Here is a 27,138-nt window from a genome sequence, read left to right as displayed (position 1 = left end):
TTGCCCTGATTGAAATCTAACACACTGCTGTGGAAATAAAAAACCCCGAGTACATCAATGTAACAGGCAGCACACAAACAAGAGACTCATTTTCCTCTCTTAATATTTGTGTTTAATAAGTTTCAAACAAGCTCATCTCGGCCTTGAACTCTTGACAGATAGATCACAGATTCTAATTAACTGGCAAATTCTAGAAACCCTACTCAAACATACCATTGTAATAATTTTAATACATAGTAGTAACTCTGGATGTTATCTTTCATGCATATAAAGTAAGTTTAGGATTGGTAGTACGATCTTTATTTTACAAGGAAAAAAAAACAACACCTCCACAGTTGTAACAATGAAACTGGGGAAAATCTAAATAAAATGCAGTAATAACTCTCACCAACCCACCCCATCTTGTTTGGGCCTTGTTTTAGGGCTTTTTGCATCTGTTTGAAAGACAGAAAAATCATGCCATAAATTGTTGCATTTGATTAAAGGGTAAATAAATAATGAAACAAATGTTGAATTTGAGGTGTGAATTTCGCAAACTAAGCAGTTCCATTAATTTTGCTCAGCCAAATGGTGTAGTAAAACTAGCTGAGATGGAAATAAATGTATTTATTTTATTTTTATTTATTTAGATGTCACCCTTCTTGCTGTCAAGTGACTTTTTATTTTATTTTAGCCAAATGGCTATTGGTATTTTGTCTAGTCGGATTTGCGGTAGGTCTGCAGCAGATGGACATGCCTTCTTTGTTCCCAGTTTTTTAACAGTAAAAGCATAGAAAGAAAATTGGCTTAATAGTTTACCAATCACCCAACATATTAGGCTGCTGATTTGACTGATTGTGAGAAAGAGTGGAGAAAGGGACTATCAACTTCCTTTGGAACTGAAAAATCACAATATTTTCAACCTGGATTAGCCTGCAGCCTGTCCGCGTCTGTCATAGCTTCCATTGGTCTCAAATGTGTGGTAGATGTTGGGCCTTAATATGGCACTTTCTGAACTCATTTACTACCTAAACAGGGATTCTGTCCCCAGACAACGTGAGAGCTTTATTGCCATACACTTGGCTGAATTATTCGATAACCTTTCAAAGGCCGCATAATCTTGAACATCAGACTATGAAATATGAACCTTTTGACTATGCAGTGGGCTTTTGTTGTTGCTGTAACAAACCCTTGTGGAATGCTCTAAAGCTTGAGGTTAGAGGACATTTTTCAGGGAACTGAGCTTGTTGATAATCCCAGTACTGCTTTAAAGCAACTTGTAAATAATACATGTGAAAATGTAAATAATACATGAAAAGTGCTTAATAGAATGTAGAAGTGTTCCAAAATTCCCAAATGGATTTGAATAACAGTCGAATGAGACAGAACTGAATCATTGGCTGACACAGGTGCTTAATGCTCAGCAATGCCAGTTAACATTGGGCACATCTCTTTTTAAAAAATTATATCCAAACACCACTTAATTTTTTTTAACAAAAACATTATTTCAATAAATCTGTCTTGACAATCAAACTTAAACTGATCGGGTAATCCTTGCCTTACAACCATTCATTTAATGACTATTTGAAGTTACAACCACACTGAAAAAAAGGACCTACAATTGGTCCTCTCATTTATGACTGTTGCATGACCAAAATTTGGGGGCTTGGTAACCAGCATGTATTTGCAATGATTGCAATATCCCAGGGTCATGTGATTGCCACTGTGGTGTTCCCAGCTGACTTCCAATAAGCGAAATCAATGGGGACAGCTGGATTTGCTTAATGACCATATGAGTCACTTAACAACTTTAGTGTCCCTAGCAAAAAAAAAAGGTTGTAAAATCAGGCACAACTCATTAACTGCCTTGCTTAGCAATAGAAATTTTGGTTACAATTGTGGGTCAGAAGTCGAGGACTACCTGTAATGGGGATTAAAGACTCCAGTCACTGGCAAATTATCATCATTCCCCAGCAGTTTATGGAACTCATGGCATTAAGCCTCAAACTACAGTTAAGTGGCAAGAACTCTTGAAAGAACTCATTCATAGAAGCATTATAGGAACCTCTGGCTCAGTGGTTAGAGTGCAGTATTGCAAGCTGCTTCTGCAGCCAGCTGTCTACAATTTGGCAGTTCAAATCCCACCAAGGCTCAAGGTTGGTTCAGCCTTCCATCCTTCTGAGGTGGGTAAAATGAGGACCCAGATTGTTGGGAGCAATATGCTGACTCTGTAAACTGCTTAGAGAGGGCTGTAAAGCACTATAAAACGGTATATAAGTCTAAGTGCTATTGCTATTATGTCTCAGGATGTCATATTCTCTGGCAAAGGGCAGTAATACCAAGGATAAATCTATCTGTGTCGATTTTTGATTCCACTGGTAGACTGGGCCATCTTCCATACTTATGCCAGGAATCTCCTACGGACTGAAATAAACCAAAATGGGATTATTAATAGATACATTGCTGGATTCATCCCTACTGACTCTATAGGGGAAAAAAACCCACCACTATCAAGAACAATATGCATTTAGCCACCTGTGCCACAAGTTTGGTGCATTTATAATAGTACTTACCCTTCAGGCAGGTAGGCAGGAGGGTGCCAGGAGATATTAGCTCCATCCATCATCAAGCAGTGTTTGCTAGGCATATTGTTTGTCCTCAGTGTAGAAAGAAGCTGATTCCTAACCTTTGGGGCGGGATTATGTTAATCTGCAGTGGGTGAAAGAGAATTTCTGTTGAATGTTTTTAGTTCTTTGGCTTAGCAGGACTGCATGTAATGAAGCATATTAAATTAAAGATTAATAAAACAAATAGGACCACATATAAAAACAAAGAGGGGGAAATGACAGAATGGCTGGTTGTTTTGCAAAAGCTCATGCGAGAAAAGGTTAAAATTAGATTGACGAGCAAACGTGTTCGCTGACTGCTGGCTGACAAATGGCGAAAGGCTCTGCCAATGTATTACTTATGCAGGAGATGAACTGGAAGTGAGCAGGCAGCTAATATCTCTGCAACAGTCTTATATATGTGTGTGTGTGTGTGTGTGTGTGTGTGTGTGTACACACACACACACATATATATATATTCAAACTTTGAGTAAACGCTAGTTTGGGTGAGCATGCCTGCTGGAGAGATGCCTGCTGGAGAGGCAAACGGCAAGTGGGTGCTAAGACATGGGCAGAGATATTACTTACATTTTTGTGGAGATGCCAGGGAAAGCTCGGTCATTTTGCTGATGGGAACATTCCTGCTGGATGACTCTTCCACTGCCTGAAGATTAAACCTGTTCCACTGAACTTTTATGACTAATGCTCCATTTGAGAGAATTTAGATGTAAAGAACCCAATAAGGGTGAGGGGTCTTGGGATCTACTGGAGGTTGCGGAACGACAAATCACCTCTGCATTGATTATACCTGGAACAGTGGTGGGATTCAAATGTTTTTACTACTGGTTCTGTGGGCGTGGCTTGGTGGGCATGGCAGGGGAAGGTTACTGAAAAATCCCCATTCCCTCCCCATCCGACTAACCTGCTTTACAGCTCCGTTCTCCTGTGCAGGGCAACAAAAGAAGACCCAGCCGATCAGCTGGGACTCGGGAAGCAAAGAATAGATGAGGGCGGGGCCAGTCAGAGGTGGTATTTGCCGGTTCTCCCAACTACTCAAAATTTCCGCTAGTGGTTCTCTAGAACTGGTTAGAACCTGCTGAATACCACCTCTGGCCTGGAAGTATACATATAGTCCTTGACTTAATAACTATTTAGCCCAATTATTTCTGTGGTAAGGGAGACAGTTGTTAAATGAGCTTTGCCACCATTTTATGACCTTTCTTGCCACACATGTCAAGTGAATCATCCCGGTTGTTAAGTTAGTAACACGGTTTTTAAATGATTCTGGCTTCCCCATTGATTTTGCTTGTCAGGAGGTTCCCAAAGGGGGTCACATCACTTGGGGGATGCTGTAACCCTCATAAATACATGCCAGTTGCCAAGCGAAAGAATTGATGAGGATGCTGCAACAGTTGTAAGTGTGCAAAACGGTGATAAGTCATTTTTTCCCCCAGTGCTGTTGTAACTTCAAACGGTCACTAAGGGAGCTGTTGTAAGTCAAGGACTACAATGTAATGCGACAGCATCTGGAATCCTGGGTAATTGCAAAAACCAACAAGCATTTGTTCATGACACACTGTACATTTTAGCACCCTCCCCTCCCCCCCCCAAAATCATTTCAGAGTATTTTATGATGTTTTTCCTGAATAGGTTTGCAGGTGCTGTTCTGCCATATGACTTGCCCTTTCCACAATCAAAACTACATTGCTCCTTTGTGATGGTTGAATTCAGAAATGGCAAGCCTTGCCCTGGGGCAAGGGAAGTGTTGTAATAGGCATAGCACTCATTTACAAGGGCTTGGACCAGTGGTGGGATTCAAATTTTTTTTACTATCAGTTCTATGGGCGTGGCTTGGTGGGTGTGGCAGGGGAAGGACACTGTAAAATCTCCAGTCAGAAAGGTGGGATTTGCCGGTTCTCTGAACTACTCAAAATTTCCGCTACCGGTTCTCCAGAACTGGTCAGAACCTGCTGAATACCACCTCTGGCCTGGACGTCTGGTTGTTTTTTGTTTTTTTTTAAAGACCATTCTTATTTTTTTAAAGATGAAGTTTGCTTGCAGAATAGCTTCCTCTATAATTCCTCTACACCGGCTGTCCAGGCCGTTCCTAAACCCCATTCACAGATTGACTTTGGGAGGCAAAAGCCCAGGTGTCCATTTCCTCAGCAAAATACAAAAGGCCAGTTGAATTAGAGCAGGAGGGGGGGAACCACTATTGCCCCTTTACGATTTGTGGGCTTCAACTCCCAGAATTTCTGCTGGCTCACCCCTGAATTAGAGGAAGCCTTCTTGTAGTACTAGGTAGAGTGACACCTTGCAAACAACTGTTGTGACTGGCATCTCCCTCCCCCTCTCTCTCTCTCCCTCCCTCTCCCTCCCCCCCTCCCTCCGTCCCTCTCATCTATCTCTCATCTATCTATAGTACGCATCTTACTGTATAAGTCAGGGGTCCCCAACCCCTGGTCCATGGACTGGCACTGGGCCGTGCCATGCCAGAAACCAGGCTATGCAAACAAGGGAAGATCCATCTGTGGGATGGAGGCAGCAAGCAAAACCACACCCCCTCTGGTCCGCGGGAAAACCTCTCTCCATAGAACTGGTCCCTGGTGCCCAAAAGGCTGGGGGGCCACTGGTCTAAGTGACTCTTGAGAGGTTTACAAATAAAAAAACCATAACTATCATAAAATTCTTACAAAAGAGTAACAAAGTTAAAAAAAACAGAGTGACCTCAAGCCACCAGCCACACCTCAGTTGTACCAGATCCCCCATGCCGGTTGACAGCCAGTTTTATTGTCTTTCCGTGAATTGGCAAGCATTAAACCCCAATGTATGAGTGTGCCCACGACATATTTTCAAAATTCCAAGTGAGTCCACCGGCCCTAAAATTTGCAGATTTTTATATCCTGAAGGTGTATAAACTAAAAAGCAAGGTGGTTTCATATGAATAACAACTGCAAGATCGAAGAGTAGACAAATAAACCTCTTCCCCCCACCCTGTGTATCTAAAAATAACTCTCTCATTTGTAAGATCTCTCTAAGCACTGAAGAAGTAACGTAAGCTGAGCATTTGTATCATCACCAATGGCTCATCAAATGCAATCCCTTTTCACATATAGCTTGTTTTTCCTTTTTCCTTTTAGCTTCAAAAGATAATCATGTGAAGAAACACCATGAAAATAATATCAAGGTGCAAATAAGACTTAAATAATGATTGATTTGCAAATTAATGAGGTTGGCTGAGGGAAAACATTCAACTGATAGAACATGGAATCACGTGGCAGTCCATGGGATCAGGAAGAAATTTTGCAAAACACAGATTTAAGGGGAAAAGTAGAGGTGGAAGAGACAAATATTTGAAGGGAATAACTTGGCTTTTGTACAAATCAGTCACTTGGGGCCCATCGTCATCCATTGTTGTAAGGGTCAACCATAAATAATCGTGCATTATTTTTGCTGGAATATCCTGAACATGAACTTCTTTTCATGCTCCTATAGTTTGTTTTTTGGCTGACCAGGTTTAGGCAGAGGCTAAATGGGCTGTGGACCTGTGATTTAAGAAGCCTACAACTATACTGCCTCCTAGAGGTCATGGATGTACCAATTCTTCCTGAACAATATTGTTTTTCTGCCATGTTCTTCCTTCTCCGCATTCTAGACTAGGTGGCATCTCAGCAACTTAAAAAAGTAGCATCTTGGAAATGAAACTCTTACTTTTCTATATAAAAGGTATGTTTCTCCCTCCCCACTTATGTAAGGTCCCTCTAAGCAAGGATCAACATTTTGGTAATCATAATTTTATTCTGTTTTTATTATTAGCCATCCTGTGTAATGTACTTGAGATGGGCAACCATATATGCTTTTAAATAAAATTAAAAAAAATATTATCTAATTTGGCCCTTACCGCAAACAAATAAATATTTCCACTAAAAGGAGAATTTGAGGAATGTTTTTTATTTCATCCATTCCATTATATTGCCCACTAAATTATACTTTTCATCGGATCAAGCTTAATATTCTCTATCTTCCACTCATAGCAATGCTTATAGATAGAGGTGTCATTCAAAACTATTTCAGGATTTCCTGGCTATCTTTGGCTAACATGCATCTGTCAGAAGACACTCAGTTCTTCTGGGAAGAGGAGTGTGGAAATGACTTCCTCTGCATACCTTTTGTCATTGGAATCATATTTCTGATAGCCCATCTAAATGTTGTCTGATGGGCTGTTTAAACAGAATTAGGCTATGTGAGATCTAGAGCTTCTCAAAATCCAATAAAGTATCTTCATTATTTAGAAAATGATTTCTTTTTTTTTTTTCCTTCTGAGAAGGTATCTATTTAGAAATATTTTTGGGGGAGAAAAACTGGAATTATGTAAATATTTTTTCACTTCTGTTAAGATTATTTCCTTTCCTATTGTATTTCTTTGTCTTCTTCTACCTTGGTCTTTTCCAGGGTTGTGCCTGTTTTAAACTACTTCCACCAAAACCATATTGTTATGCTGATTAACCATTGACTTTACTTCTGCAATAGTAACAGCAATAGAAATGCTGCAATTCCTTTGCAGTTGCAATGAGCTGTTGTCCTGTGTTTTGCAATTGAACTGATCCTTCTCCAAATCCATTGTGCTCCATCTGAAATCACACAGAACATAAGCATCTACAGATAGTCCTTGACTTAGGACCACAATTGAGCCCAAAATTTATGTTGCTGAGTAAGACATTTGTTAAGTGAGTTTTACCCCATTTTGTGACCTGTCTTGTTACAGTTGTCACTACAGTTGTTAAGTTAGTAACATGGTTGTTAATTGGATCTGGCTTCCCCATTGATTTTGCTTGTCAGAAGGTTACACAAGGTGATCACATGACCCTGGGACACTGCAATTGACATAAATATGAGTCAGTTCCCAAGTATCTAAACTGACCATGGGGGTACTATAACTGTTGTAAATGTGAAAAATGGTCATAAGTCACTTTTTTCAATACCATTGTAACTTTGAATGGTCACTAAGTGAATTGTTGTAAGTCTAGGATTATCTGTAAAGCAAGAACATGATTGTGTCAAAATGATAACACAAGCAGTAGCGCCAAAAGCCAAATTCTTTCCTTAATCTAGCCCAAGCATGCAAGTCACAAGTTTTGCTTCATGATGTTATGATACACATTTTGCTACCTACTATATCCAATATGGAAAATAGATATCCTGACTTTTTTTAAAAGAGTATAAAGATTTTTTTCACTGACTTCTGAACTCAAGCTGCCTTGTCTCTTCTCAGGGGGTGGGGTGGGATCTTTACCTGCAACTGAGGGAAATTGCCTTGGTGGCTATGCATCTCCTTCTCAGTGGCAACGTTCAGATTTTTTTTTTTTTAACTCACTAGGATAACGAACATAACTGGAACTGAAAACTAAAAATAAAATAGAAAGGGAATGTGGTTTGATTGCTTTCTTTGTGAAGTATTGATCACCTGGAAGAAGTGATGCTGATTTAGTCTAGATTTGAAGGCCGCTGCTCTTCTACATTAAACTGTCTGTGGGGGTTTGGGAGGTGGAAGCGGTGGCAGTAGCACTTTCTGACCTACAAAAACTAATCTGATGCATACATAAAGCTCATATATATACCGTAATTCTTTTTTTTTTTTTTTTTACAAACTGCTGGCATTTTTTTTTCCAGGATTCTGACCTAGAAAAGAATCCTCCGTTCATATTCTATTGGGACTGGGCTAGAAAAATAAACATTCAAATTGGTAGATGATCAGGCTGAGCCCGGGGTGGTTGCATCGCTGGTTTAAAGTCATTGTGTTCCCACATGAGACCTACCTCCAGGTCCCGAATTAATTCTGTTGACTCTTATCTAATGCCAATTTGCCTTGACCTAAATTTGATCAGATTCTTGTGTATGGACTAAACTTTTGAATTCTATCCTGGCTCCTGGTTTTGACGCCTGACAAATTTTAGTTACTCCAAATTTCAATGTCTGCTGTTGCTTTGCTATCGCTATTGGGGCTATATATAATTATGATACATAATCTTAAACTGTGAAGGAATAAACAGATAAAAGATTATTTAACTTTGATTTGTTCATCTTTGCTTTAAATGATGGATTTTATTCTGAGCTGCAAGTGATTTTCGATACATTATTATATAATTGAAGCATGGTAATGTACCATAACTATATTTGCGTAACTCCCAAAATCTCTGCACATTATTGGGAATTGGGAATTGGGCATTTGTTTATTTATTTATTTTTATTTTGTCAATTGCTTACAAGAGAATAGGTATAAGTAAAAACATAGTTATGAATACATGGGTACATATAAGAAAAATAAAAGAAACAATAGGACAGGGACGGTAGGCACGTTGGTGCGCTTATGCACGCCCCCTACAGACCTCTTAGGAAAGGGGTGAGGTCAATAGTAGACAGTCTAAGGTTAAAGTTTTTGGGGTTTGGGGAAGAAACCAGAGTCAGGTAGTGTGTTCCAGACACTGACCACTCTGTTGCTGAAGTCGTATTTGCCAAAAGATGTTGAAAATACTCTTCCAAAATATATATTATATTCCAAGTGAAGGCAATATTACTGGCATTGGAAAGTTCTACAAGGTTATTGAATTGTGTCATCATATAATTCGGCCCTTTTATAAGTCGATGTTAACTTATATAAGCAATTTCAAAGCCTCCAATAGGAGAGAATATCAGGGTTGAACCATGGATTCCTCCTTGTTCTCTGAGCTTGGTTGTTTGCTTGCAGACGTTTCATTACCCAAGTTTTATTTTATTTTATTTATTTATTTATTTGATTTGCCAATTGTTTACAAGATAATAAGTATAAGTGTATACATAGTTGTGAATACATGAAATGGGTACATATAAGAAAAATAAAAGAAGAATAAGAGAAACAATAGGACAGGGACGGTAGGCACGTTGGTGCGTTATTCCCCTACAGACCTCTTAGGAAAGGGTAGGTCAATAGTAGACAGTCTAAGGTTAAAGTTTTTGGGGTTTGGGGAAGAAACTACAGAGTCGGGTAGAGTATTCCAGACATTGATCCACTCTATTGCTGAAGTCGTATTTCCTGCAATCAAGTTTGGTGCGGTTAACATTGAGTTTGTATCTATTGTGTGCTCTTGTGTTGTTATAGAAGCATTATAGCTTATTATCCGTCTCTCCACCTCCCTCCCCCACACCCACTTAATGGGAAACTTTGAATCTCTCAGCCAGACGTTAAAAAAAAAACCACCCAGAAATCATGGATTGCTGCTTGTCAGTTGCCCTCTAGCGGCGAAAGGAAACAACGCTTTCGAAACCACCCCCTTCTGAGAAAACCGGGGGGGATTTGGGGTTCGGCGTCCTTTCTGTTCCCAAAACCAGCCAAGAGAGGAAATGCCTGCTCAGCCAGTAAAGCGAAGGCACTTCAGGAGTGATCAGCCCTTGAGGGCAGAGAGGCCCTTCTGAGAAAAGCTTGACCTCTCAAAGCCTTTGCCTCGCAACTCTCCCCTTTTAAGGTACCGAGAAGTGGGAGGGGGGGGGGAATGAGGAGAAACAGCTTCCCGCCCTGCGCGCTGGTGGAGGGAGGGCTGGTCACGTGACCACCGTCTGGAATCAATGAGCGCCGCAATCCCCGCTGGAAAGTGCTTTTCTTCCTCAACTACTTTTCCAGGCGTTTTTAGTGCGTCTGCAAAATGGTTTCAGGCAGAGAATTCACCCAGAACCGTTCGTGTCTCTCTCCCCCACTCACCCCCTACTCAAACTGAAGGAGTACCTGCCTTTTCCTCAAACTCCTTCACTTTGTAAAAGACTGTCTGTCCTTCAAGGATGGGCAGGTAGGAAAGTAGCTGGATTCTATTTTTTTTTTTCTCCATAGGAGCCCTTTTAAGTCAAAGATGGACAGAGGATCTGTGAATATAGAGCACACACATCCCTACTTGGTGTTCACTTTTCATACCGTGGACATCTACCCCCGAAATATTTCCATTCTCATGTTTGCTATTCTCAGTTTGCTAAGTCAGTGGTTCTTTAACCGTTTGACTCAACTACCCTTTTCCAGGGCTCTGATGTTACTCCCATAAAAAAGAAAGAAAAAGAAAGAAACAGAGAGGAAGGAAGGAAGGAAAAAAAGAAAGAAAAAGAAAAGAATCTGGACTCTTGTTGGACAGCCTCAAACTGGATATTCACAAAGCAAATGCAAATTGCTCCAGGCTATGTCCCAGTTTACCTTCTTGGGAGAAATTACCCGTTTAAGAATCATTGTGCTAAGCCATAATGTAATTGTTGACTTCTTGTGTTGTATCAAGCTGTCAAGCCATCATCGATTACGGTATTGTAGAAGTGGACAAATAACAAGCCTTGCTGGCACAATGGTTAGTATGCAGTATTATAGGCTAACTCTGCCCACTGATAGTAGTTCAATCCTGATGGGGCTTCAAGGTTGACTCAGCCTTCCATCCTACTGAGGTCAGTAAAATGAAGACCCAGATTGTTGGGGGGAATATGCTGACTCTGTAAACCGCTTAGAGGGCTGTAAAGCACTATAAAGTCTACGTGGGAGTGCTATCCACTGTAGAATGTATGAACTATATTAATACTTAGGAGACAATGGATGTGCTCCTATAATACATTAATAGTACACCTTGATTTAGATGCCGTCAGAATAAGAGGGTGTCCTAGTGAGGGTAAGGTTCCAACACCACAAAAATGTTGTAAGTCTGCTATTGACTGAGATTTATAAAAATGATGGACAAAACCATCACTTCTTAGCGTTCTATGAATCAAATACTAAGGCAAACCTCTACAGGTGGACCATAATGTCAAGGAACAATGGGAATTACAAGTCCAATGTATCTGGAAGACCCTGAAGTCTATACTAGGGATGCACATATCCCTACAACAGAGAGGAGGATATAAATAATACATAAACATCAGAATGTGGATGGAAGGAGACCAAGAGAAACAGCAGTATAGTTAATTGGTACACTTAAAACACTAAAAAGGTCACAATCAGTTTAAAATTTCTGTCCTACCCCACTGCAACATTCCTGTTTGAAACTCTTACATCTTTGTAACTTTCATCATTGTTTTCTTTTGGTCTACCAAAGATGCTTAAAGACATTGTATGTAGGTATGTAATGTAAGTATGAAATGTATGGCTGCCCATCTTACCGCATGGCTGAGTCATTAAAAATGTTATCTACACATGTGCACGATTACAATCAAAATTTTCACTTTTCACCAACTGGCTTGTAATAGTGGCGGGGTGTGTGTGTGTGTGAAGGGAAACACCCCCCTTACAGCAACCAATAATAGCGTAGATTGCATGATGCATGAGTTAGCACTTTCTAACTAATCAACTACAACTATGTGTTCTGGCCTATTATACACATTATTGTTCCAGCTACTAAATTCAATATCCTAACACAATCTCATATCCTCTTTCCCCCTGCTAACAAAGTGGAGATGTCCCAGCATCTCCAAGCAGCAATGCCATTTTTAAGGAATCCACTAATAGTAGCTATGGGTGTCATATTAGCAAGTCATTGCATGAAGGATGTATTTTACCCTGCTCTAGCCAGACGGCATGGTTTTACAGTTCTATCCAAACTGCCAATTTCATCAGGATGCTCTCCCTGCTTGCATATCCTCATCAAGAAGCTGAGTAAGAAAGGTGGCATTTATTATTAAACACAAATGCAAGCAAAGGTGGTTCTTAGCTTTTGATAGGAGTGAACTATAAAATACTTCTAACTCAATTCCTAAATTTGTTTCTACCCATTTTACCCTTTACCCATCAACATCCAAGAATACAGAGGAAACCTTTTTGTCTCTTGTGCAAGCTTGGCATTTCCATTCCAGTGCATGGCTCGGAGGCTCATGGAAACTAATTGGAAAATATGCCAGAGCATGCATTTGGAGCAGATGCTCATGGTACTTTGCAATCTGCCAGATTTCTGCCCTGGCTTTCTGCTCAGGGGAACCAAGTTATGCACACCATCATGTGCCCCATAATCTTGGAGCAAAAGCAGCCAGCTCAAGGAACCAGTTTAGAAAGACTACTCTGTAAACTACTCTGCTTCTGAGAAGAATTGAAAATGAGGAGTGTGACTGCAGCAGTCCAGCAAGAATAAAAGAGCTTTCTTATATTTGGCCAGCATATTAAAATTAAGACAGAAAACGCACCTTCCTATTCCGGCAAAGAAGAAACTTTCAGAGACTCTTCCATTTAGAATCCACAGAAACAATATTTTTACTATAAATAATTCATCATCAGACACATTGGTCAGGGAAAAAAAGGAGAACGTGGCTCTTCTCAGAATGGAAGTGTGCGGGGAAGGGGGACAAGAAGAACGACCATGTCACACCATCCAATTATAATTTCATTGCCCACCCCCCCCGAGCAACTCTTTTGGTGTCTTGATGTTTTTTTTTTTTTTTTTGGTCCCTCCCCCCCCCCCCCTCCCCCTTCCCAATAGAATGGAAGTTGTTATCAATAAGGTTGTTAAGTGAATCTGGCTTCCCCATTGTCAGAAGGTTGCAAAAGGTGATCACATGACCCCAGGATACGGCAACCATCATGAGTCAGTTGCCAAGCATTTGAATTTTGATCACGTGATCATGGGAATGCTGCAAGTGTGAAAAATTGTCAAAATTCACTTTTTTCAGTGCCACTGTAACTGACTGATCACTAAATGAAGTGTTGTAAATTGAAGATTACCTGTATTTATCCCATCTTTATTATTTTTATAAATAACTCAAAACAGCAAACATATAACACACCTTGTTCCTCCTTTATTCTCAACAATAACCCTGTAAGGTAGGTTGACTGAGAGAGCGTGACTGGCCCAAAGTCACTCAGATGGCTTTTATGGCTAAAGTGGGATTAAAACTCAATTTACTCGTTTCTAGTGTGGAGACTTAACCATTAGACCTGACTAGTTCTAATGTTGGTGCTGGGGTAGGAACTGGCACAGAATAGCATTCGATTGCAAGAAACTCAAAATTGTTGGGAAAAAGCAAATGTTTTAAGTATGGTGTATTTGTTCTGGAGTTGGAAAGGAGGGATGAAGAAAAAAGTTTTCTGGATGTTTTGGGCAAGCTGCTGTATTTTGATGTTGATTTTCTGGAGGATAGAGAGCTTTGAACATTGTCTTTAGTTTTCAGAGGAAAATATTTTGATAGGTTATGTAAATATTGTCAGTAAAGCATATTCAAATAATGAGCAATATGTTATAACTTTGTGGATGTTATAAAGATTAACTATCAGCTGAATCTATATAGTTTTTTTTAAAGCATGAGAAAGTCTGGTTTTGTTTTGATGTTTTTTATTCAAAAGTTTTCAAAAGAAATAAAACAGAAAAAAGCTAACAATCTAATCAAATTTACAGTTCAAAAATGTCTTTTGGCATTTAACAACAAGTCCTAGGAAACAAAATGACAGAGTTATCTTGAACCGGACAAATAAGTTACCACTGGCAAGTTTGTGGCACTAGTAAAACAAAAATAAAAAATTAACTCTCTTGATCATATAGATATCTCTATGAAAATCTTTTTTTCAATCTGTACAAAAGGTCTTTCTTCATAAATTATTTTTTTATAATTTAATGGCTGTCTACTATGTGATGTTTAAGTAATTGATTATTTTTTTTATGTACAGAGGATACATTTTGCAAATCTTAGCAGATAATGAGTATGGCACTTAGTTCAGATTTTCCAATAGCATCTATTCCTCCCACTAACCCAGTGTTTCTCAAACTTGGCAAATTTAAGATGTGTGGATTTCCCAGAATCCCACATCCAATTATGACTGGGGAATTCTGACAGTTGGAAGTCCACATATTTTAAAGTTGCCAAGTTTGAGAAACACTGTTTTAACTCAATGTTTAGCTAATTGAAAAAGACCAAGTATTAAATAACTCCTCTTCTTCTTTTTGGGAAACATGCCACCTCCAAGAAACAAGATGCAAGGAATTTGAACTCTGACAAAGCAGTCAATTCAAGGGAGCATAGAACCAATAATACCACAACTTTATTTCTTTAAAAAAAAAATAAAAAAATAGAAAACAAAATCAAAACATATTTCTTATGTCTATGTAATTTATTAGAATCTACACTTCTCAGAGCAGCATTGACTTTTGAAACTATGAAATGTCACTGACATCTGTACTTGAATACTCACATAAAATTTAAAAACTAAAAAGGAAACAAAAAGTGAAAAGAAGAATTGCTTAGGCCTAGCTCCTGAGCTAGGGTGATTTGGTCTGTGGTAACAGGGAGGGCCAGCAACCTGTCCCATTAGAAAAAGAAATAAGCCTTGAGGTAGATAACTGATCATACACAGTTGACCAGACAAGTACACAGTTTTGGAAGACAACTTAATTTACACATGCGATCATAATAAAAACGAGCTTTTAAGAGCAGTGAGTTTTTATCTAATACATTAAAAAGTACAAATAACAGTGTATTTGTGAAATCAGGAATTTCATAGTTTCAAAATTATTTTTTTTCTTCTTTTCTTTACACTGAACACTTGTAGTGATGATGTAAAGCGTGGCACTACTTGGATCCAAGTCTTCCTTCATGCTTTTTGTGTTTGTTTGTTTGTTTGTTTGTGTCCATACATCAATTAAAAATTATAAAACCTAAATGCAAATGTACAAAAAAAGGCACATTCTTCTAACCGCAAACTGGTCCGGCAAAAAGAAAAAAAAAGAAAAAATAAAAGAGTACAGAAGACATTAACTGCTGAGACAATTCAGAATTATTAGTTACTGGCTCTTTTGTTCTTTGGTAAAGTTACCTTTAAAAAGTGCCAAGTCTTTATTTACCTAATATAGAGAGCGAGTACCCAATCTCATTCATTTTCTACTTAAATCTCAGCTTATATTTTGAAAAAGGTCTTTTAGCTTTTGCCTTTGCTGTAAAAGCAAATGCCTCTATTTGCTAGGTCTCAGTACAGCATTGTTCTTAAGCATTATCATTACTAGAAAGGACAGAAACATTCGGCAGATTCCCTCCCCCTCCCCCGCCCAAACTCCCCCACCCTACAACTAAAACATAATTAGCTTCTGGAAAAAAAGGCAAAAAGTTTTTTTTTTTTTTTAACATTGCATCATACAGCAGAGTTCCTAACTAGCAGAGGAAAACTAATTGGCATAAGGCCTTACAAACGATTTATTCTATTAAAATTTCCCCAGTCAGAAAAATGTGTTTCACACAAAACATTTCCCTATTCCCCAATCTTGCATTTCACAACCTTACATTATTATGTGAGGAAAAAAAAAATCATTAAAAACACTTACTACACATTTTTAAAAAGCCAGATTTTTCAGCAATTTTTATCGACTACCTCTTAAAAGCCCTATCCTGCTGTTTTACAAGGCATAATAGACCAGCTTTGGTCAAAAGCATTCTACACCATTAGTTTGGACTACGTACTGAAACAGCTACAGCATTAAAAGAGTTAAGGCAAATTGGAATTGATAGAAAAAAGATGAGACACCTCAGACTACTTTTAAAGAAAAACAAAACAAAACAGAAAGCTATGAAAACAGACCCTACAATTGCAACACTGCACTAGAGCGAGACTCACACAGCAAGCACAGAACATCAGCATGGATGTTTTACTAATTTAAACTTCAAAAGAAATTATACGTTTTTTTAAAAAATTAAAACAAAATAAAAATAAACCAAGAGACGGATTCTGTCATGCACATGGATGTGTCTCCATTTTGAGCTGTGCGTGACCGGAATTATTTTTAAAGGTTTTTTTTCTTTTTTTCTTTTTTTTTTGCGTCATAACACTTGATAAAAAATTTCATACTAAAATAAACCTGTTTGAGGGGGGAGGGAAAGGGAACAGCTACTAGGATGAATTTTAAGATTTTTTTTTTCTTTTTCTTTATGCACCTTATAGAACTTATAGCAAAAATAGTTTCAGTTGATTTCATTATAAATAACTTTTTCAAGAACCTGTGCAAAACTGTCAATAATTTCTAAAGCACAATTGATCAGTAAAATCCATGATTGTTTCAGCCTTTGCATCCTTCTCTAGCAAGGTCACCACCAACGTATCTGAAAAAAAAAAAAAGAGTAAAAATACATTTCATCCCCAAAGACCTCATTCCTAATAACCAGCCTGCTGTATAAATTTATTGAGGTTATAAACTTAAAGGGGGAAAATCTTCTATGTGGAGCTTAGTTGACACCTTGCCCAAAGGTACGTATGAATGAAGGGCAATGAATACACTATTGTTTATTTGAAGCAAGTATATCAGTTTAAACAAGGGCTTATTATTGGTTTACAAAGTGCACCTGTGAAGTGACATGATATCCCCAAAAAGGACATGCTTTGGGGGTAGTTTCCCTGGCTTATTTTCAATTTCTTTTTGAGCCATTTCCAGGACTTCATAGCACATTTCACAGAGACAAGAATAGCTACAAAAAGAATGGCTAAAAAAGAATTCCCAAATTAGTGAAATAAGCCATGGTTTAGTTGATACCTGCATGCATGTAATCTACATTTGATATTAAAATTTCTAAGTAGATATGAGATCTAATAAAAATATTTCATATTATTATGTGGACGAAATAGAAGTGTGAGCTTCCCAAATATATATAAAAGTACCATGTTTCTCCAACAATACGCCCCACCACCATAGGAAGGCCAGCAGTTTTATATTCATGAGGTTAAATTAAGCCCCGCCCCCCAAATTTGGGCCTATTTAAACCATGTGTTCCCCACCATTTCTCAACATCCCTTGAACTACACGAGGTGAAGGGAAATGGGGGGAAGGGTGTGTGGGGGGGAAACTTGCCTTTAGGAGCGCCCCACAGGTAGCCTTGGCTAGAGCACCCCGCGGGCAGCCATGCCTCACCACGAGGCCACTGCTATCGGCCGATAGAAGCGGCGGGTGATTCTGCCCTCGGGGTGCTTCTATCGGTTGATAGAAGCTCCCTCGTGGTGATGCGTGGGGTTGCGTGTGGGGGGGAAATTAAGTCACTCCAGAAAAGACGGCCTAGCCATTTTTTCAGGGCTCAAAAAAAAAAAAAAAGGCCCAGCCTTAATTTATGAGAAACACGGTATCCCATTTTCAGGTAGGGGGTAAGACATCTTGCAAAATTAAAATGAAATACTTAGGATAATACTTGGATATATTTTCCTAAAATGTTAATTGGAAGGCAAGTTAAAAATCCAAGGAAATTCTTAAATTCAAATATTAAAATATGGCTTTATAAGAATGGGTTTCTATTATAGATATTCTAGAGGTCCATATCCTAAGCAACCTAATACAAATTTGCTACAACAAATGTATTTTTCTATAATCAACAGAAGGAAACTTCCTTGACAAGTTCATGGTTGTAGCAGACAACTTTTGTAGGAACTGAGAAAACATTCAGGGTACCAAATGCAGAATTATTTCACACTGGCTTCATAAAATTATTAGCAGAGTCTATAGTTCCTTCTATTTTGGGATGAGAAAATATTTTTACACTTCTGGAGAAATATGATGACAAAATTTTACCTCACAATTACTTGTTTTGCTGATAAGTGTATGGAGAATGATCACTGGATGTTTCTACTGTAACTTGCTGCTGACCACTGGCCTCCTGTTAAAACAAAATCACCAGCTATATTGTGAGAGGTATTCTAATTATTATTTCTTCAATTGAGTTATGGAACATATTTTATAAGAAAATATATCAAGACAGTTTCTAAAATTTGTGATGTCATATACAGGTAGTCCTGTAAGACACTTCAAAGTTACAATGGCACTGAAAAAAAGTGATTTATGACCGTTTTTCACACTTATGACCATTGCAGCAATCCCCATGGTCATATGATCAAAATCCAGACACTTGGCAACTGACTCATATTTATAACGGTTGCAGTGTCCCAGGATCATGTGATCAACTTTTGTGACTTTTGGACAAGCAAAGTCAATGGAGAAGCCAGATTCACTTAACAACTGTGTTAATTTAGCAATTGCAGATATTTACTTAACATCTGTAGCAAGAAAGGTTGTAAAATGGGGCAAAACTCATTTAACAAATGTCTCGCTTAGCAACATAAATTTTGGGTTCAATTGGGGTTAGGTTGAGGACTACTTATATTATAGTTGGCCATTTTTCTTAAGATACTGCATCTTTGGTTCTCTACAAAGACTGTTCTCTACGATGTTCTCTACAAAGACATCAACAACCATAAACACACACTCACTCTTACCATAGTTGCTTTTATCCCACCCTATTAATCAAATTCTTAAGAAGGCATATGTAGAATTTTCATTTTATTTTTTTTGTCAAAGTTAGATATCACCCAACTCACTCACAGAGTAACTCTAGGCCAGTGGTGGCTAATCTTTTTTGGCTCCTGTGCCAAAAATTGTGTGCACGCGCTCGTGTGCCAGCATCCAGAAGGCAATGTCCCCCCTGTGCGCGCAATCCCTCCCCCCCGCCACCCCCTTACCTGCACTGTGCCTCACAGCTGATATTTGGCCGGTTTGAGGCCTTCTTCGGCCTCCCAGAGGCTTGAAAAAAAGCCTCTGCAGGATGAATAATAGGCCTGTTTCGTCACTTCTGGTATGACAGGAAGTGATGAAATGGGCCTATTATTCATCCTGCAAAGCCTGCAGAGGCTTTTTTCAAGCCTCTGGAAGGCCGAAAAAGGCCTCAAACCAGCTGTGAGGTGCGCGCATGCGCAGCGAGGTAAGTTTGCTGTGGCTTGCGTGCCGACAAAAATGGCTCTGCGTGCCACCTGTGGCAGGCATGCCATAGGTTTGCCATCACGGCTGTAGACGATGTACAGTTAAAACATAAAAAAACTAAATACCATTAAAAATATGATGCATCAATAAGAGTAGCAAAACAACAACAACCAAGAGTTCACAGCAATCATGTAATATATTTTGACTAGTAAAGATTTTCTCACCTCAACTGGAACAGCTGCAGTGGGAACATGTGTATACTGGGGAATATAAGCTCCTTGCATAGCTGTTGTGGCAGGCATGTACTACAAAAAAAGGCAGATAATATATTCAGCTCAATGGAGCACAGGCAAGCATGTTAGCATCTTAAATATAAGCACATTCAAGCATTTTTACATCTGAGATATAAGGCCCAATAAATATGATGTGCAACATGACTTGCTTGGAAGAGTTCTCTTCTCTTTTTGCTTATCCATGACTCATAATCATACTTGAAATGGCAAACCATGGTTAATGTAGGTTTAATAATTCCAGACAAAACAGAGTGTATTTGAAAGTAGATACAGCTTTCATCCAAATGTGTGATGGATAGGATGGAGTAATGTAGAAAACGTGTTATAACTTATTTAGATAAACTATGATAAATTTAGCAAATGACGGTATTTATTATTCATTAAGAAAATTTATATGGCCACCTAATTCATCCACTGTGATTCTATAGGCAGCTTACAAAGCTGTGGTGGTGTAATGATTAGAATGCATTAGTATTGCAGGCTAATTCTGCTGACTGCCGACTGCCACCAGTTCGATTATCACTGGCTCAAGGTTGACTCAGCGTTCCATCCTTCCAAGGCCGTTGTTGGGGGCAATATGCTGACTATAAATTGCTTAGATAGGGCTGTAAAGCACTGTGAAGCGGTATATAAGTCTAAGTGCTATTGCTATTGCAGAAAAAGAATGCATGCTCTCAGATTATTAAAAATACAGGTAGTTCTCGATTTACAACAGTTTATTTAGTGATCAAAGTTAAAACAATACTGAAAAATGTGATTTATAACCATTTTTTATAGTTGTGACTTTGCAGTAGTCCCATGATCATGTGATCAAAATTGATGTTTTATTTATGACCTTTGCTGTGCCCCAGGGTCACATGTTCCCTTTTTGCGACCTTCTGACAAGCAAAGGCAATGGGGAAGCCAGATTCATTTAACAACTAGGTTACTAATTTATCCACTGCAGTGCAGGCCCACTTATCACTCAACAACTGTGGCAAGAAAAATCGTAAAGTGGGGCAAAACTCACTTAACAAATGTCTCACTTAACAACAGAAATGTTGGACTCACCTGTGGTTGTAAATCGAGGACTACCTGTAAAAGTGTGGTTTTAGGGTTTTTTGCTTTAATATCATGGAGAAAAAAAATCAAGTGTTTCCAAAATCATTTTAACCAAATCACTGGCAACAGCATTTTAATTTTTTTTCTTTGCAAGACATTTCTTACAATGCCAGTTCTTGTTGGCAGATAAATCATAGTAGATTCAAGAGCTCTTGTCACTACTGCTATCAAGCTGTAAGATCATGTATTTTGGAGAAATATGGGAAGAAATCAGGTACATTCACCCTTCAAATCTGCTAGTGTCCATGTTCCATATGGACAGGGTTTCTACTGGATGCACTCTTACCAGGTAGTGAAAATGCCATAAAACAGACAGCTAACTTTTACAGTGGTTATTAATGGAGCTTATTGGAATTGGCTACATACTGTTCCAGTGCTGCCCAATGAAAGGTGGCTCATCTGTTGGGTCAGTGGACTTATCATTGATGCCGGCTGCAAAGACATGGTGTGCTCCATGGAAGGAGTTAATACAGCCCCCTACCAGAATGAAAGAGACAGATTTAAAACACTTCCTAATGTGGATTTTCCATTCTTTTCTAGAAAAGTTGCATGTGTAAGACGCTTTTATAGGACAGTTTCAGTAAGATATATTTTGACTTTGAGCCAGTCATTCTCTCTCAACCCAACTCACCTCACAGGGGTTGTCATTGTGTGGAAAATAGGGGAAACAAGGTGGGCTGTATACGTTCTTGCCTTGAATTATTTGTGCAAATAATAAAGGCAGGATACAAACAAAACAAATAACTAAATTTAAGATCTTTATTTAAATAGCACACCTGGGTTTTTCAATGACTGGTTGAGAAAGATGCTGGAAGATGAACATTATGAAATCCACATAATTATGAAATTATTGTTCATTGCAAGATTATCACAACTTAAGGCACAAGTAAATATGTGGGATTCTGCTGAATGCTATAGAAGGGGGAATCTTCCATTTCCTCAGGCATAGGAAAATGCCACCTTCATGGAATTTCCTGAGTGTTTTCTACCTTCTATAAAGGGCCATTTTTTTCTAGATAAAACATATGGATCTTGTTACTGCAATAGTTGGGAATTCCACTTTTTGCACAAACTCTCCCCTCCCCTCTTCCTTAAGTAAAAAAACCAAAATGGATGTATGGTCCCTGGATCCATTTCACTGATAAAGCTCTCTACAGGAAAAATGTTCCTGGAAACCTCTGTCTATCCAGCACAGAATTGGAAGGGACCATTTAAGCCAATAAATATAACTCTTTGCAGCACGCAGGAAACGGGATGCTGGATTAAATGGAACATTAGTCTAATCCAGTATGGCTAGTTTGTTCTATAGGTAAGAATATTTCTGGTCAAGTTATTTTACCAGGGCAGTTAGTGAAGTATTTATAATGGGCTCCATATATGGCTGTACAGATATCACCCAGCCCCAAATATAGACTGCAAGTTTCTCTAAACTAAATTTAGTGGGAGAAGTGAGCACATTTCCTAAGTGAACTCCTAAGCTTCAGAAGTGATAGATCTAGGATTTCCTGTCAGGAACTATGTATCTAAAGATACAGGCACACAAGCACACACACACACCTGTTTGTTATGTATGTATGTATGTATTTATAGCTATCCTCAAGTGCCTTTCAGGTATATAATAACCCTGATAAATCACCCTAGTATCTTCCAAGCAGTATACAGGACTCATAAGTTTTCATCCCAGTTTTACAGATGGATAGAATTGACCCAACAGTCACTTCATTGCTTGGATTAGGGGCCTTAAGGATAAGATGAAATTATTTACTTTTTTTATCAACAGTGATGGATTGCATAATGTTATATTAGATTGATGCCTGACTCCCAGAAACTCTGGATGGTTATTTAGTGTATGCAATAGGTTCTGCCTGCTATAGAATGTAGCTATATGGATTTATATAATCCAGCTCTTGACTACATAAACCTATAGAAATGGGAACAAAATCATTTCCTACCCATTCCCATTTCAAGAGCAGAGTCAGAGCAACATTAAGGGAAAGAACGCATGCTTACAGGATGCTGCATTATATATGGTTGAGGCTGCATCCAGGAGGGACTCTGCACCTGGAAAATAAAAAATAAAACAAAAAACATTTTTAACAAATTTGTATTAAGGATGAATAGCTTACAGAATGTTCAGTGTATCTTCAGTTATATAACTTCCAATAACGTTAAGTTCACACCTTTTGAAGCCTCAAGGTTGGGAAGTGGGCTTAAGTTGACTTATATGTGGGCTGCAAAAGGTGAAAATTCCAGTGCCAATATAGGACAACCTGGAAGACTGTGTTAATTCACACTACCTTTCACTTAGAAGACACCATAATCCCCTCCAATCTAAATGTCTTAGTGCGGTACCTTCAAATGCTACAAGGAGATGACAAATGATTAAGCCATAAACAGTTCCTCCCCTTTTTTAACCATAAGCAGAAAGCTGAATACCAGCAATCCCGATCTGACATTGCAAGAGTACAGGATGTGACCTCCTCAACAGAGTTTTCACAGATACCAAGGGGAGGGAGGGGTCTGGCTAAGCGGTAACATCTGTTTCCCTTTTTTTGAAAAGACCAATTGGGATTTACAATAGAGGAGGTTATTTGTTGAGCCTTAGTGCTGTCCAACTCGGGCTGCAGTTAACTTTAAAAAGTTCATTGTAAACATGACTTGGGAGTTATTTTGCTTTTATTTGGGATGAATGCTCTGGATAAAAGGAACAGTTAATAGAGCTTAATCAGACAGATAGAACTGGAGGAAATTATGCCTGATAAGGATCATCTGGACATTTTGAGGAAAAAAAAATCTTGAAAAGTTTCTATCTAAAACAAATGTGCTGCCTATGAATGTCTTAATACTATAACAACTTTTAGGTGTTCATACCTCCATTTTCTTTTTCAGTGAACTGTAAAACAGCATACTGAAAGATTCAGAATGGCAAGTTCCACAGGTTCTTATCTCGTTTGGATAAGCATGGGTACAAATTACGTTGGCCTTTATGAACAATTTGTGCAGGCTGTAAAGAGAAGCAACTCCTCACCCCCCCCTCCTTTATTCTCTGCATACACAAGTACTACCTTTAAGTCTGGTTTTGAACAGGGAGAACCAGAGCCATTTATCCATACCCCTTGCTCAAAAGCGCCATCTGGAGGAAGGACTCAGAAATAGCAGCCAGTGAAGTCTGCAAAAGCGATTCAATAGAATGTGGGATTGATTTCCCCAGGCCTTCCTGTCTGGCAGGGCCTTCCTCCCAAGCACATTGGGCAATCGCCAATCAATATACCCTGAGCAGAGCCTGGGCAGGGATCCCACATTGGTTGAATACAGTTCCTTTGCCCTTAACTAAGCCAATTTCACTCCCTGATGGCAAGAGGAAAAGGTAGTTGTTTAGCCATTCTCCGTAACACTGTTTTTGTTTTCTTCTTTCTTTCCCTCTTCTAAACCAATAAAGCTAGCACGGTCTCTGGAGTCTGATCTTACACAGCATTCCCAAGGGAGATGTGGGGTTAAAGAAAGTGTGAGATTGCTCACTCTCTTCCTCAGCCTTGAGGAAGGTTCCTTGGGTTTATCTCCCAATGTTTTGTGAGATCCTGCACTAAATAGAAAGGAAGTAAACAGGATATCTACTTGAAGTCTTACAAAATAATCTATAAATACTCCAGGGACCTTTCCTATAAAATGTACTAATGTACAATTTTAGGGAGATTCTTAATTCTCATAGGGAGTAAGGAAGCTTTTGGGGGGGCAGGACTGTTCTCTTTTGGCAAATCTGATAAACAATCTGAGGTTTTCAAGGCTCCCTCAAACACAATGCATTATCTCTTATTTTAGCAATACTTTTAAGTGACAAAAGCTTTTATGTCCCCCTGCTGCACCTATCAATTTCTATACAACAGGAAACCAAGGAGCAGTTTACTGATAAATCTGTGTGGAATTTACACTAAAACAATTCAATGTAGTACTGCATTATCTTTGGCATTCTACCCCAGCTTTCCTCAACCTGTTTGCCTTCCAGATGCATATCCTAAATTTCTAGAGCTCTTATTAATGGGTTCTGAGGGAATTTGGGAGCTGAGGTGAGCTTCTTATCTAGATATGCCCAGATTTGGTAATAAGGCTGTTCAATATGTGTAATACAGATGAGCCACTTACAAAGAAAACATAATTTTACTGTTAGCTCTGCTAACCTTGAAATACACACCTGGTATGTAGAAACTGGAGAAGCTATATATGGCGTGATAGATGTTTGAGTGATCATTCTGTTTGTTGCAATACTGTATGGTGAGGGGTAAAATCTAAAAAATACATATATTTTCATTATTAACTTTTTAAAAGACACAGAAAAATCAACTGCATTTATTAAGTGCTTGATTTACATACCCGTTTTGTAAAGCAGCTGTAGTTGGATCGTAAGTGAGTGTCATCCCAGCCTTTAGGAAAAGGAAGAATTAACCATCAATACTTTATTAACCCAATCAAAACACCAGCCCATCTGTTTGATTTAATAAAAAAAATGATACAATGACAGCAGTATTTCAAGAAGTATTTTTTTTTACCATAATTGATATACATAAAGTAAAGTATTTAGGAGTTCCCATACTTTTTCAATAAAATAGAGTTCCAATCAAAACATATTTTCACATGTTAGCTTTGGCACTCAGCCGCATATCCCACAATGAGAGTATGTGCAATGCACCATTGCACCATTTCCACAAGTATGCTTTGAAAGCCCATGCAAATCTCAGCTACTATATATCTTGTTATTTACTGAACTTTTCAGATATGCTGAATCATGATAGCGATGTGCTCATATAACCATATGCCAGTATGTAGCTGAGCTGTTAAACCACACAATATGGACTGCACGTGTGCTAGGAAAGAAGGTATTTTTCAAGAGTAGAAATAGTTGGATTTCCTTCCCTTGAGGCACCAACTCACTAAAATACTAAGAGAGCCTTCAAACGTTTATGAAACTTTGGAGGTGTGTGCCAATGCCTCTTGCTTTTCTGACCTGACTTGGAAGCTATTCTGCTTCACAGTGCTGTTATTAGGTTACGGTTTGATTTGATTAAAGGGTATTTGATTGACATTTCCTCCCTTTGCTGACATGCAATTTTAATTCTATTGCATTTTGTTTATTGTTCTTATTGATTTGGCTCTTAGTCACAGAGCAGTAGATGGTTTTCAACAAAATTTAAATAAAATAAAACATTCCTAAAAAGGGAGTGCATATTTATGATTTGAATTTCAATGTTTATATGATCAAGAAGGCAAATAGCACAGAATTGTAAAACTCTATTGAACAATAGAGAGGAATGACAAAACAAGGTACAATTACATTACTCTTTTTTAATCTACACACATACAAAACATTAAAAGATTGAAATCAGAACTTACAAGTCTCACCTCGCCTTCTCTGTGCCATGCTCTTCCATTTTGTATATATTTGTTCTGATTCTGTCTCTTTTTTTGTCCTCCATCCGCAAACTTGCACAACAAAGGTTCTGTAGGAGCTAAACAAAATCCCTTAGGATTAATTTGATGTACTAGTCTCTGGGATTACAAAATGATATATATTCTTCCCACTCTCTGAAAAGGTCTTACTGCCGTCTTATTTAGTTTAATTATCTAGATCAGCAACCTAGTATACATAAATGTGTGCAGATTACTGAATTAATAGGACTATTATCTTTATATCCCGCCAACTCAGTAAGATGAATAAAGAGCAACAGGTAGTCCTTGATGTACAACCTTAACTGATCCTGGAATTATTAAGTTGAGGCACTCCCATAAATAGAAATAATTATCTGGCCTCTTTTGTGGTAGTTGTTAAGTGAACACAGTGGTCATTAAGTGAATGTATTCATGTGAATGGGTGGAAACCAGCAAAATCATAGTGAATCATGGTCACAAGAATGCAGAACATCATGGCCTACTGTAAAGCTGACCCATCCCACACGCATTCACGGTATTGTAAAGCCCCCTTTCTGTGGCTGTTGTAACTTCAAAGTCATAAAAGAGTCATAAAACAACCAGTCATTAAGCGAGGGCTATCTGTAGGAGAATGCTCATTTCAACTCAATACATTTTGAACTACTAATTTTCCGCTTTCTGTTTTATGTATAATTGTACATTATATAACGAGACATACAGATACACTAGTGGAGGATTTATTCACTGGCACAGAGAAATGCTCTAAACCAGTGGTTCTCAACCTGTGGTCTGTGGACCTCTGGAGAGACTGTGATGTCATCACCATGAGTCCACAAAGGCTTGAACAAATGTTACAATTTAAATGTTGAGTTAAGTCTTGGTGGTCTGTGGCCATGCTCCATGGCCATAAAATATATTTAAAGGGGGTTCATGGTGAAGAAAATGTTGAGAACCACTGCTCTAATGCATTCATGTTCGAATTTTTCTCATTTATTTTTAAGGCAGGACTCTTTAAGACAAGAGTCTTCTATCTTCATATTCAGATAC

At 38.5% G+C, this 27,138-nt stretch overlaps 2 protein-coding genes across 9 annotated transcripts in view; both read right to left on the bottom strand.

Moving 5' to 3' along the window:
• The window catches only part of ITGB6 (integrin subunit beta 6), a 92,989-nt gene extending 90,319 nt beyond the window's left edge, over positions 1-2,670 (bottom strand). The window contains exon 1 of the mRNA XM_087949871.1: positions 2,553-2,670. The gene's annotated coding sequence lies outside the window, so the exon portion shown is untranslated. The remainder of the gene's footprint in view (positions 1-2,552) is intronic.
• An 11,207-nt stretch (positions 2,671-13,877) lies between these two features.
• The window catches only part of RBMS1 (RNA binding motif single stranded interacting protein 1), a 147,490-nt gene continuing 134,229 nt past the window's right edge, over positions 13,878-27,138 (bottom strand). For 4 of the 8 annotated variants that reach the window (XM_087949877.1, XM_026674544.2, XM_087949874.1 and 1 more), the window contains exons 7-14: positions 26,056-26,171; positions 25,039-25,088; positions 24,860-24,953; positions 22,681-22,731; positions 21,037-21,147; positions 19,501-19,581; positions 18,095-18,179; positions 13,878-16,643 (exon numbers count right to left, since the gene is read on the bottom strand). In XM_087949877.1, coding sequence (XP_087806003.1) covers positions 18,102-18,179; positions 19,501-19,581; positions 21,037-21,147; positions 22,681-22,731; positions 24,860-24,953; positions 25,039-25,088; positions 26,056-26,171 — 581 coding nt within the window. In that variant the 3' untranslated portion in view covers positions 13,878-16,643; positions 18,095-18,101. The remainder of the gene's footprint in view (positions 16,644-18,094; positions 18,180-19,500; positions 19,582-21,036; positions 21,148-22,680; positions 22,732-24,859; positions 24,954-25,038; positions 25,089-26,055; positions 26,172-27,138) is intronic. The other 4 variants (XM_087949876.1, XM_026674545.2, XM_087949875.1 and 1 more) reach the window with 1 other exon arrangement.

The sequence above is a fragment of the Notechis scutatus genome, chromosome 1 (assembly GCF_049901735.1).
Source record: "Notechis scutatus isolate UNSWTSFEM ecotype Mainland chromosome 1, rNotScu1.2, whole genome shotgun sequence".
In the NCBI taxonomy this organism is placed as follows: Eukaryota; Metazoa; Chordata; class Lepidosauria; order Squamata; family Elapidae; genus Notechis; species Notechis scutatus.
Note: the sequence above shows the minus strand (reverse complement) of the source record. Positions and strands in the feature narration are given on the sequence as shown.